Source organism: Sesamum indicum, linkage group LG7, assembly GCF_026168435.1.
Source record: "Sesamum indicum cultivar Baizhima isolate 11 linkage group LG7, ASM2616843v1, whole genome shotgun sequence".
NCBI lineage: Eukaryota > Viridiplantae > Streptophyta > Magnoliopsida > Lamiales > Pedaliaceae > Sesamum > Sesamum indicum.
Genome location: NC_142663.1, coordinates 5,250,774 through 5,263,994, shown reverse-complemented (window position 1 = coordinate 5,263,994; position 13,221 = coordinate 5,250,774). Strand labels below are relative to the sequence as shown.

Genomic DNA, 13,221 nt, shown 5'->3' with positions numbered 1-13,221 from the left:
CAAAAATCAACAACTTGGAGATGCATTGACACTCTGTTTACTTTTGCAAGTTGGGGATAGGGGATAAGTCGTGTTTTTGAGCCGCAAATGTCACTTAGATGTTGACCTGCAATTGCACGGAAAGCGTCACCCCGCTTTGTGCGAGTGAAAGCACGATCTTTTGGGGGGCAAAAACAAACGAGTAAAGAGGTTCGATTGGAACGTAAGAAAATGCACGAAAAGAGAAATGCTTGCCGGCTGTAAAAGTCGGGTTTCAGGTTTTCTCTTGGGACGTCAAAAGCGCTACTAGCTGGATCAAGTTCTAGTGATGGATGTATCCACTTGAATTTGTGAGAACCGTGTCCCTCGTCAGCCGTCAATTCCCCCTTATGATTTTTCTTATCATTTTATTTTATAATTTAATATATACACGCTATATATATAAACTTATATAATTTAATTTATTTTAAAAGCTTATTTAATTGTATGTGTATATAAAATACAACAAAATGTTATTTTTACAAAAATTTTGATAGATTATATGATTTGATATGTAGTATTAATAAGACTTACAAGGTACAAGTTAAAAAGAATGTTGTAATATATAGGAATTTGTCAAGTGTTTTAAATAATTTTAATTAAATACACTTTTTATATTGTCAAATTAAAAGATACTGATGTTTATCCATCATCGCCAAAATTATTGAGAAAATTTAAAGAATTAGAGCAAAAAGACGAGAAAAATGAAGTGTTATTAAATATTTGGGTCCTGCTGATAAGACCTAATTCAATTGGTAAAGTTAAGGTTACATGACTTTAAGGTCATGAGTTCAAACTCCACTAATATGTGGGATGCTATTCAATTTTAATAGTAGTTGTTAATTAGATGTGTTATTAAATATTGATGACTAATATACGAGTACTCCCTTATTGTTTGAAAAATTATAAATACCCTTAAATTTAACGACCATCTAACATATAGCCCAATTTGTTAGGTCCCCAAGCAATGAGGGGTATTCGTAATTATGTCAAATATCAGAAGAGGTTGTTGTAATTTACCCTTATAATTATTGATTGTTGTTAGATATAAATATTTGATATTAATAATAGTAATCAATTTATCAAATTACTTTTTATTTTTAAAAAATGGGTCCTACAAATATAATCCAATAATTAGATTTAATGCAATCGTTTGACATATATATATATATATACACAGTGTTGTAAAATATGGAGAAATTGATTTTATTTGTAAAATAATTTTGAGGATGGTAAACTTAAATTTCCACTAAATAATGATGAGAAGTGGATGATATTTGAGAAAAATGAGGGAAGTGGAACAATGGGAAAATCGTGTAGAACGTGGCATTTGACCATTGACTCTATGGGTAAAAACACAAAATTGTGAAGTTGGATGAGGAGTGTAGCTGTAGGCCGTTGAACTAAGGAGATGAAAAACATCAACGGCAGGTACAACAATTCTTGATTAAGCAAAATGCAAAGTCCCACCAAACTCATCAAAAGGTCAGGAATGGATTAAAGATTAATCAAATGGATTTCAACTCCAACGTTGAAATTCGTATTAATCACTGCGACTGCGCCATCACCCGGTCCCACAACCATTCCCCCACTCCTATTTCCACCACCTCGCCTCGCCTATATATATACCCATCTCCGCCCTGCCTCCCAGAAACCTCCACTCTCCCTCCCGCCTCCATTTCTCTCAACCAGGAGGCTTTCTTCTTCTTCAATTCTTCTTCTTCAATTCTTCTTCTTTCTTATACATACTTACGTACCCATCTCTTATATATATATATATAACTAGAATGGGAAAGCTATGCTGTGGTATGCTCTTCCTGATTCTCGCTAACTCCCTCGTAGCAGGTATTGCTGGAATCCATTTCTCATTCACTCATTTTGCAACTCCATCTCGGTTTTTCATAGCTTGATCTGATTAATTGTGTTCCGAGTTTTGATGGTTTGCTGTGTGATTGTGTTACAGGAGTTTATTCATCGGCCACATTTACATTAGTGAACAAGTGCGGCTTCACAGTCTGGCCGGGCATTTTGTCCAACGCTGGGATCGCACCTCTTTCTACTACTGGATTCGCCTTGCAGACTGGTGAATCAAAAGTAATCAATGCGCCGTCTTCTTGGGGAGGCCGTTTCTGGGGTAGGACTCACTGCAGCCAGGACTCCACTGGGAAATTCTCCTGCGTAACAGGGGATTGTGGCTCCGGCAAGCTAGAATGCGCCGGGGGTGGTGCTGCTCCGCCGGCCACGCTCGCGGAATTCACGCTGGACGGGGACGCCGGGAAGGACTTCTACGACGTCAGCCTCGTCGACGGGTACAACCTGCCGATGCTGGTGGTGCCGCAGGGCGGGTCCGGGGTCAATTGCTCAAACACGGGATGCGTATTCGACTTGAACGGCGCTTGTCCATCTGATCTTCGCGTGACGAGCAGCGACGGAGAAGGCGTCGCGTGCAAGAGCGCGTGCGAGGCGTTCCGCAACGACCAGTACTGCTGCCGCGGAGCGTATGGCACACCCGACGCCTGCAAGCCCTCGCAATACTCGCAGGCCTTCAAGAACGCGTGCCCTCACGCTTACAGCTACGCGTATGATGATAGGACCAGCACCTTCACATGTACAGCGGCCGACTATGTCATAACATTCTGCCCTTCGCCAAACACGAGGTAAATTGACGAAAACCCCCCTCCATATTCTTCTTCTCTCCAAGGATAATATCGTCCTTTGACTCACACCTCATCTCTAGCCTATCAAGTTGAACGTTAGGGTTGGTAAATCCGTCGCTTTTTCCATTAAAACAAAAATCTGACAAAATCTCCGTTAGAAATCGTTGTTCAGCTTTAGCATTTTCATCAATTTTATAGTAAATCGTGTTCACTTTAGAACCTAATTATTTAAAAAAATTCACATGATCACCAATTACTAGCCCCATAATTAGGCCCTAGAGTGTCTTATTGGGATTTAATTATTCTTTCAATTTACTGATATACCCTTTTAATCAACATTTATTTAATAAATATTAAAAAGGGCAAATTTGTCAATGTACTGTGGAGATGACGAGTCAGGGCTGATCTATTATACTGCCATTTACAGTTCCCAAGGGATTAAACCCTTGAAGAAATTGCGGGCTACATTGAAAGCTCAAAAAGTATTTTTTATAAGGCCCATCTCGGTGCCGTTAATGTAACGGTCGTCTCTGCACACCCAGCCAATCAGAACCCAGCACCTGTCTGTCCTGCCTCACTGCCTGTAAATCTAACCGCGCTGTTACCCATGTCCATTGGAAATGACAACTAATACGTTCTTGCTTCTGGTTGCAGCCAAAAATCGTCGTCGGGCGGATCGAACCCGGGATCCGAAACCAACGGCAGATCACCCATCGACGGGAACATGGTGTACGAAGGTGCATTGGACGCGAGCGCGGCACCGTCCACGTGGGGGCACGTGCTCGGCGGAGGCATCGCCATCGTTGCGGCAATGTGGCGGTTGTGTCATCTATTTTGATTTTTACTCATCCAGGGATCCAAGTGGGCCCCCACTGATCTTGTCGGACTTGGGGTGATACATCACGTGTGGACCATTGAAAGGGTTCTGGTTCTTTCCCAACATGGGCCGCGTGAGACCCACCCAGCCACATGGGCCCATTAGCTGGCCCATGTGACCAGGAACTGAGTCACCAACAGCCAACAGCCAACAGCCAACAGGGGGAAGAACATTTAAATTTATAAAAAAAAAATACAATTAAAGAATTAATGTAGTTTTGAGGATTAGTAGTAGGATTACATTTACAGCACCGAGGAATTATTTAGATAATATTAATATAGTGGTTGGGGGAAATATTCATTTATTTAGGAGTTTATTATTCATTTAGTAGGTTAGGACAATATTTTGTATAATGAATGTTGTTATTATTTATTATGCTATATATATGCATTAGTTTGGTGGGTTAATGAAAAAAATTTCATTAATATTTTGTGGATTTTTATGTTGTTAGGACTGAAAACTAAATCAAATTATTTAATATTTAATTGACATCGACTATGTATTGTAAATAGAAATGAGTATTGTATAAATAATTGAAATATGAAATGATTGGATAATGTAAATAAAGGGAATTAGTGTTAATAATGGGTGCAGTCGTGGCCTTATGCCGACAACAAAGGGATATTGTATAATACTTAGGTATGAAAAACAAGTATAAAAGAAATATTCTCAAGGAATTTGCACATTTCACGTTACCCTTCTTCTACAACTCTAACTCCCATTATACCACAACATTTGCAATTCACTTTCTTTTTTATTTTTGTTTTTTTATATATTAATTATCAATATCTAATCAATAAATACTATTAATATTTCAAATAATATAGTATTTAAACTCATAAATTTAAAGTTATGAAACCTCAATTTCACCAATTAATCGCTCATTTCACCTTTTCAATATGGTCATTTGTATAATAATTATTCCTTCTACCACCACTTTGGCTATTTGAATAAGTATCATCATTTTGACCATATTTGATGCATAAAATAAATCTTATATCAAAACTAAGTCCAACATATGGAGAGCATTTCTCATTATTAATTATTAATTATTCATCATCCATTAAAAAAAAAAAAAAAAAAGAAAAGCTTCTACCTATTTCCTTTGTCCTATGCTCTTTTTTGTTTGTAATCCCTCAATTATAATTAAATTCACTAATAAGATAACTTAATTTATTAGGACAAATAATGCATGTTGTAATAAAAATATTAAAAGCAAGGCTAAGAGAGAGCAATGAAGGTATGTGCCATGATTGTACCACTCCAAACACATCATCACTTATGTATGCCTATAGAAATTGAACCCTTATGCAACGTGGTACGCTATGACGTTTCAACATCATCAATAATACTGTTACCCTCCATTTTTGTTTAGACGTGAAACGCGACATAATTATGTATTCTTAGTGTAAACGCGTTACCCATGCCAATAATGCGTCTATCATTTTATCAATTATCAAAACTAAATTAATCATTTAATATTATTTTCATGATTATTAACAAATGAATTAGTGTACCTACAACTCGTGAGACTGAAACTCAACGTTTCATAGTCTTGAAGTCTTAATTCTGTTTCTTCCCGTACATTTTCTGAACTTTAATACCATCTTATTTGGCGTCGCTTTGCTTTGCAAGTGGATGTGCTTGGGTCCAACGTATTGATTGGCAAGCTTCAATGATGATATGTTGTTATTATCAGGTTTGAGTGAAATCGAATTTGGTCAGATTTGAACTAATTATATATCAAATGCAATATACTGTGGTATGATTGATGTATAATTTAAAACAATAAAATCAATTACATGAACACTCGTTCTATTATTAATTTAATTCGATTAAATCTAATTTTTGGTTAACGTGTGTTGTTTGGCAACAGAAAATGTGAATTAGGCAAAGATGGGTGTGTTGTGAACATCAAGGCATTATGGGGCTTTTGAGGGGGGATGGGGGGCCTCCCACTTTGCGTGCACGTCACCATTTGAAGTGTGTGGCGTCAAATGTGAACTACAAAGTCATACAACGCCGACCAAAGTTGTGTGTTTTTAAGTGCATCAAAATAATAATTGGTAAGAATACATATCACATTCTATACAAAGTTATATGTTTAATTTTCTGTGTCAATATGAGTGGTGATACGGATTAATAAATAAATAACCTCTATTATATTATAATATATATATATGAATCCACTAAACAAGTAAAACGAATGTTCCAGCTTTTTTATTTATGTTGGACGGGTTTGACTTGAAAACTCATTTTGGATTCATGAGCCATAAGACGGTCACATGAATTTGTACACATTCTAACATGCATGTCCGCTTATAAATACCAGTAGATATTAATTTATAGATATGTATTTATGATATTGAAACGACCTCATACGAACTTACCCGTTTGTATTTCGAAGCAATCCAACCTTTCCGCATGTATACATGTGACCTCGACCCAAATCAGATTAGGTAGTTTTTAAATATATGTATAAACGACTCTATGAAGCCATTCTTTAATGATCAAAATTAAAATTCATCTAAAATTTTTAATTAAAAAAAAAAACATTAGTAATTAAAAGTGTTTTTGGGGGGTCCTAAGCGGCAAAGCATGTAACTAAGACAAAAAGACTCCTACATGAGGCCACGTCAGTAATGGATTAAAAGTAATTACAAGAACACCAGATTGGACCATTAATACTAATTAAGTTGATTAATAATTAAAATAGGTTTTCTTGTTTTACCTCTTCAACTTTAATTATTGGTACGACGGAATGGATGTTTTTTTACATGTAATGATAATTGATGTTACTCATCACCTAATTCACCAACTTCAAAAAAGAATTTCTTAGGGGTCTAAAAGGAAAGGGACATTAATTTCTTGTTTTTTGCAATTGCTACCACAATTTAAACTTACACCTATGGGGAGATGAAGGGACCTTTTTGGATTTTTTTATTTCAAATCTTGATGTTTTTTTTTTATCCTAATTAATATATATATAATATACCATGCAAGTACGTGTAGGACATATGCTTTTTTCCAATAATATTTACAAACTCCGAAAATTAAATGACCAAAATCACAGAACGGTAGAAAAGATAGAGGACCAAAAGTTGCATTTATATATTTTCATTACAGTTAATTATCATGATTAAAATAAAAAAATAGCGATGAATGCTATTTAACAATGGTTGCATGACGGCTATCAACCGTTGTTTTCGAAATGAGGTAAAAACATTTGTTACTGCTAAAGACTATGCCAAATTTTTGGATCATAGGTGAATACTGATTACCAAGTTAAAACATAAGATTTTACATCAATTTTATTTAATTATGATCAATAGAATTAATTTTCTACGAATTTTTAATTATAATAATTTATAATGTAGGAAATATTAATTTTTTTTAATATATATACATGTAAAGTGTAAAATAAGACATGAACTATGTATTCAGTTTAAATTAGCATGGGTCTCGATATTAAAGCTTATTTTGGGCCCAGAGCCCAAAATGGCTATGGATTTCTATAGGAAATGTTACTACAAAAATCGTGTTTCCAAACAAATATTTGAGGAGGTAAAGGATAATTACAACTCTTTATCTTTTAGAAAATATTAATAATTAATACGCGGTAAGTTGAGAGCGGAAAACATGTCATTATCCACTTTGTAATTAGCGATAATACTGCAATTGATACTGATATGACGAGAAATCTACATGCAAAATCGGGCTATAGAAAGCACGACTTTAAGTTAAAAAACCAACAAGATTGACAAATTCTGCCATTTTGGAAAAGCACAGTAGACATCTAGTTAATGCTGTCTGATTCAGACATGACTGAGATGACCAAATATTTTAAGCTCGTTTTTTCTTCCCAATCAAAGCAGTAAATGGTTTGATTTGTTAAATTTAACAAACTTATCTACCCATAAAAAGTGAATTTCTATATAACTTTTGCTTACACCCAATCGGAGGCCGTCGTTTACAAAAAGTTCTGAGCAACCTCGACTCTAATCACCACTATAGATCAAAACAATCTTTAATGATTATATTTAAATTTGTGTAAAATTTATAAATTATCCGTCAATGCAGTTTTTCATATCGATAAACAAACCGAATATATAATTTTTTGGCAGAGACGATTCGTTCTCACCAATCGAGACAACGTATGTCAGCAATATAACTTTTTCTCTTATACAATTGGTGCAAAAATTAGTGTATATATCTCTAGCTCCTAGTAATAACAAGACAAGATACCTTAGCTAAGAAGAAAATAACTGTATACATACATATATATATATATATCCGACATAGATATATATACTTTTGAAACGAACTGATATATATGAAAAAGTTGAGAAGGCATGTGTGTTTGCATGTATAAAAGTCGAAACCCACAATCCATCCAACATTCTGCATGATCATTATCGCTTTGCTTACGCTCACACACACACACACACATGGGTGTGTGTCTTTTTCTCTCCCTCTCTACGTCAGAGATCCTTGTTCCTTTTTGACCTGCTTTTCCATTTCGCGACAGTTGATAGGCTACTGCGCATTTTAGAGAATTTTCAAAGGTCATATGGCTGCAGCTTCCCTTTACGTACCATTACTTAGCGCCCCATGCAAAAATATCACATGCTTTGTTTTTTCTACTTTTACCCCCTAATATTACTCTCTATCAACTGCTTTTTGGCTGAGCCACAACCTAAATCTTATCTCTTTATCTCTACAATTCCAAACCTTAGCTCACAAATTGCTTTTTCACTTATGAGTTGCAACCTGCAAAATAAATGGTATTTTTTACCACTGTGAAAAGTGATAATTTATCTCCCGAGATACGACTTATAATCTCAAAATAGATAGTAATGCTATAAAGTATAAATAGTTGGAACTCCATCAACCATCATACACGTGTCACGAGCTTCTCAAGTGTAGTACATGCAACAAATCGCTTGTTATATATACTTTAATCTGATTGGAATAAGTTTATTAATTAATTCAAATGAGGTCGGATCGATACTGAATCAATCGCCGTACCTGTCGTGTAATTGAACACTTATTTTAAATTGTACATCAATCACATAATTATGTATGGCCAAATTTACTTTGAACTAAGCTTTTTCCTGAAAAGAGATGTGATTTATATGTATTAAAATGGCTAGTAGGGATATACACGACTGTCCACATATATATATATATATATATATATATATGAGAAGAATGGCTTCTCAGGCAATCTTACACAACGAACAGTCATCAGATAGGAAGAAGTTTCCAAGTACTGGAGGACTAAATTTTAGGGTGACAAATCAGAGAAAAAGAGGAGAAGATAAGGAAAAAAAGATGTGTAGAATTATCCTTATAATGGGTCTTTACACGACAGACAACATGGGCATGCAAGAAACAAAGGTGATTATCTGTTGATCTTGTCCTTTTGAATATGGTAATAAAGATACATGTCCATTCACACATAACAAAGATTATCCCCCTAAACAGTCGGGCCCCATACCAAGATTTGACGTTTATCAAGTCTTACAAAAGGTGAACCCAAGAGGAATTCAAAGGACTTGTTTTTCGATATAACATTAATGTTTGTAGGCGATGATTATAAAACTTAGTTTCATCATTGTGAAATGTTGGACTTAAGTCATATTTACATCCAACTTCGATTAAGAAATGTAATTTGTTTCATTTGAACTGCCATCTTGAAACGTTTCGATTTCCAATATTTTTGGAATTTTCTTGTTCCTGCTTTTACTCTTAGATTATGTTTTGTGACTATATTTGTTATCATTGTCCATTACTTTTTATGCAAAGCTCAACTATATCTCTTTTAAATAGGCGAGGCCGAGGCGTTGTCAACACTTAAACATCGATCATTTTCCCAAGTCTAGAAATTATACTTAATTAAAAGGTGTAATATATAGGATTTAGAACAGAAAATCAAATCCAACATATATTTCTATCCCTATCAACATGCAATCCCTTTTGGTGTGTAAGCAGAGGCAACTTTTCACATCAGCACCCCCAGTGATTCTTGACTTGTTGCCATCCCTTTTTCTCGAATAGATTGCATCATCTGCATAATCATAAAATACCAAATCTTTTGTCTACCACTTTATTTGACATCTTATCCTAAACATTTCTAATGCTTTGACTTTGAGCCTCCTATACCTCAAACGAGTTTTCATATTATTACAAAGCTTTAAATGTATATTTACATTTGGCTACTTTTATCCCTTTTTTCATTCTAAGATTGCAAAAATAGTCCTTGTAATTTCTTATATTCAGCTATTTTGGTCCTTCCGTGCTGGATTTTGGAAGTTGCGGGAATATATGATGTGTCCATTGCGATTTTGGCATCTTTATCCTTTATTTATGTAGGGGTTGTAAAAGAGTTTTGTAATTATTGGATATCTCGTAATTTTGATCCTCTCGATATCTGATTTTGTAAATTTTATGGGTGTGATCAAATTGAATAACATTCAGCAAAATTTTAACAATTTATGGCGATTGAATGTTCATGAGAAAAAGGAAAATGTAAGGATTGAGTGTTGAGGTGGATGAGAAGGTGAGGAGGGAGGAAAAAGTGAGGAAAGAAAGTGTCAGAAGTGGGATTTGAACCCACGCCCTCTCACGAGGACCAGAACTTGAGTCTGGCGCCTTAGACCACTCGGCCATCCTGACTTTGATGCTCGCTCTCTTTTATTGACGAGATGGAACCATATTAATGGTGGGCAAAAGGTCATTTTTCATGGTAAAACTTTGGGTAGGCCCCACCAAATCTAATCTCTCACCCCTTTCATCACCACAAACCACGTGATAAATGCACATGTAAACCTATCATTTTACATACTATCAATTAATTAATTATATAAGTTATTATAAAACTCAAACAAACACTCAAATAAATTTGAACTCATAATATTAATTTGGGATGACTACGTACGATTTTTTTCCTGGAGTTTGGTGTAATTACATTTAAATTCTCTATCATTTGAAGACTTACATTTAATACTCTTGAAGTTTGCTTCCATCTAACAAAGATGTCCCTCTGTTAGTTAAAACTCACTGAATTTATAATATTATCAAAAAATTTGAATGAGAATTAGTATCTACCCTCGATTGACTTATTTAGAGATCAAAAAAAATTATTATGACTAAATTACCTTATAACGGTAAAAGTATGTCACCTCACATGCATTAAAGTGTGAAGATGTATAAGAGTAATTTGATCATAAAAAAATTATTTGACCTATAATAAATCACTGTATCATAAGTCAATCAGAAGTATATATGAAATCTTATCTAACTGTTTTATTAATATCATCAACTTCGATGCATTTGATTAACAGAGAGACTCATTTATCAGACAGAATCAAGTCTCATGAGTATTTGATGTAATTTTTGAAACTACAAAAATACTACGTATAATTACATCAGACCTTGGGGAGGAAAATATAATTATAATTAAGAGTAGCTTTTTCCTTTTTCAAAATTAAATTTAAAACATATGTGAAAAGAAGACGACGAAGCACTTTAACACATGTCCTAATTCGTGTAGTTTCTTTTGCGTATGTCTTTCCGGCAGTCCAATGTTTGGGCGTCGCCTCAGATTATCTTTTCTCGTAATTATATCTCTCTCATCACTTTCACTGCCCAAAAGGTGATGAATTATTAGGAATTTGACGATTTCTAACCGCCCCAGCGAAGAAAGAAAGAAAGAGTAGATCGTGTTTTAGGTGACAAACGACTTCATCACTTGTTAATGCAGTGAAGGACTTAAAACTTTTCAACTAAAGGCGCATATTGGTACCCCATAAATATTTTAGTTTGATCTTTTTTTTTTAATTGCAAAATTAATATTGCATTTCGTATTTAATTTTATAGATAAACATTATTAATTTTATATAAATATTATTTAAAACAAAATGTCGATGTAAACTATATGTATATATATTATATATGGGGAGATCGATTATGACAATACAGATTTAAAATATCATATAAAAATGAAAATTTTGAAAAAAGAGAAGACGTACGTTGAAACGTCGTCTTAATGTCTCATAAGATGAATTAGTTGAGGGATCTAAATTAAATTTCTAAAAATAATTGTTTGCTTTTCGTAGCAATAAGTAGAAAATAAATGACCAAGTCTTTTTTTCTTTTTGGACTCGGAATTAAGAGTCTGTTAGAAAATGCAGTCAGAGTAGTATTATAGATATAGACACATACCCTACGAGCTGAATGTATTTACATCTAGTCAAACACTCAGTGTAAACTTTATAGATCGTGGCGTATCTCTTGACCTGTAGAGGGAGATATTAGCACCTGAGCACTGTTTTATTATACTTCTATTCTCTTCTATGAAATTTACCTTTTCCCGGCAAACACTCACTGTAAAGTGTAGTATAAACGAGATTATTAATTACAATGATTATTATATATATATATATATATATATTATTGCTTAGTGATGGCATCTCTAATATATAAATTTTCAGAATAATTTTATTAATTATTTTTCATATAATTAATTAGGAATCCGATTCCATTTTTAAAACTAGGTACATATATATAGATAGGGTACGTAGTGGAAATTTCGCAGCTTGAAAATGCAATTTCAAAAGGCAGTTAGAAAAACAAGTTTTAAATTATTCGATTCTCCACTAAATTAATATGTTTAATAAAAGTTTATTTGACCCTACCTACCTACTTCCTAATTAAACCTGACAAACAAATTTGTATAAATATATTGATATAATAAGACGTAAGAGTTAAATTACTCGAGCTCGATTTATATTTATTGTTCAAAAATAATTAATTAATATCGAATGGAACCTAAATATAATTCTGAAACTCATACAAATTAAATAAATTTGAATAATAATATATTCGACCTAACTTAATTTATTTTTTTCTGATAACTAATTTTAAATGATTTATACAAGTCTAATAATTTTTTAATTTAAACTTATAATCTATTAACTAATTTATTTATATATTAATTAAATAATTTGATATTTTAATTATTAAAAGGTGTAATTTTATATAAAGATTTAATAAAACAAAGTTAATAAAATAATTTAAATTAAGATTAAATATCTGTACAAATAATAAAAAAAAAATATGGGGTCATATTACTCAAATTCATAAATATTACTTTGACACCCCTTCTATTTTTTGATAATTACATAAACACTCTAAGGACATTTCTGTCATTGAAAAGTTATTTTAAAGATTGACCTAATCAACAGTGGTATTTTTGAGTTTTAAAGGTTGTCAAGAGTGGTTTCTATAATTTTTCAAAAGACAGAGATAGTTTGCATAAAAAGATAATACACGAGGGGGTGTAAATATAATTATTCCTATTTAAAAAGTATTAAAAGGATTCAAACGGACTCAACAGTTTCAGTAAAAATCGTTAGAATCCCTTCATTTGACTTTTTGGACATTCTTGCTAGCTCCCTTAACACTCTTATATATATATGTGCGCGCACGCGATGTTATTTAAATGTATTGTTTAATCTTCATTTCTTTATTTTTTATAGATTTTTTTTACTTGGTAAGTTGTCGTCTCTTGTAGATTCTAAATTTTTTGTAGGTTTTTACTCTTTGTAGATTTATGTTCTTTACAGATTCTTTTTACTTCATATGCTCCTGTAGAATCTTTTTGTT

The 13,221-nt window shown here is 33.3% G+C and overlaps 1 protein-coding gene and 1 non-coding gene across 2 annotated transcripts; one reads left to right on the top strand and one right to left on the bottom strand.

The window, feature by feature from the left end:
• The first annotated feature begins 1,658 nt into the window (after window positions 1-1,658).
• On the top strand, window positions 1,659-3,979 carry LOC105166057 (Pathogenesis-related thaumatin superfamily protein). The gene is made up of 3 exons (XM_011085275.3): window positions 1,659-1,863; window positions 1,982-2,675; window positions 3,330-3,979. Exons 1-3 carry the CDS (start codon window positions 1,806-1,808, stop codon window positions 3,511-3,513), a joined length of 936 nt encoding a protein of 311 aa, XP_011083577.1. The 5' UTR covers window positions 1,659-1,805; the 3' UTR covers window positions 3,514-3,979.
• A 6,167-nt stretch (window positions 3,980-10,146) lies between these two features.
• TRNAL-CAA (transfer RNA leucine (anticodon CAA)) lies at window positions 10,147-10,230 on the bottom strand. The gene has a single exon. It is a non-coding gene; the product is annotated as a tRNA-Leu (tRNA).
• Between the last annotated feature and the right edge of the window lie 2,991 nt (window positions 10,231-13,221).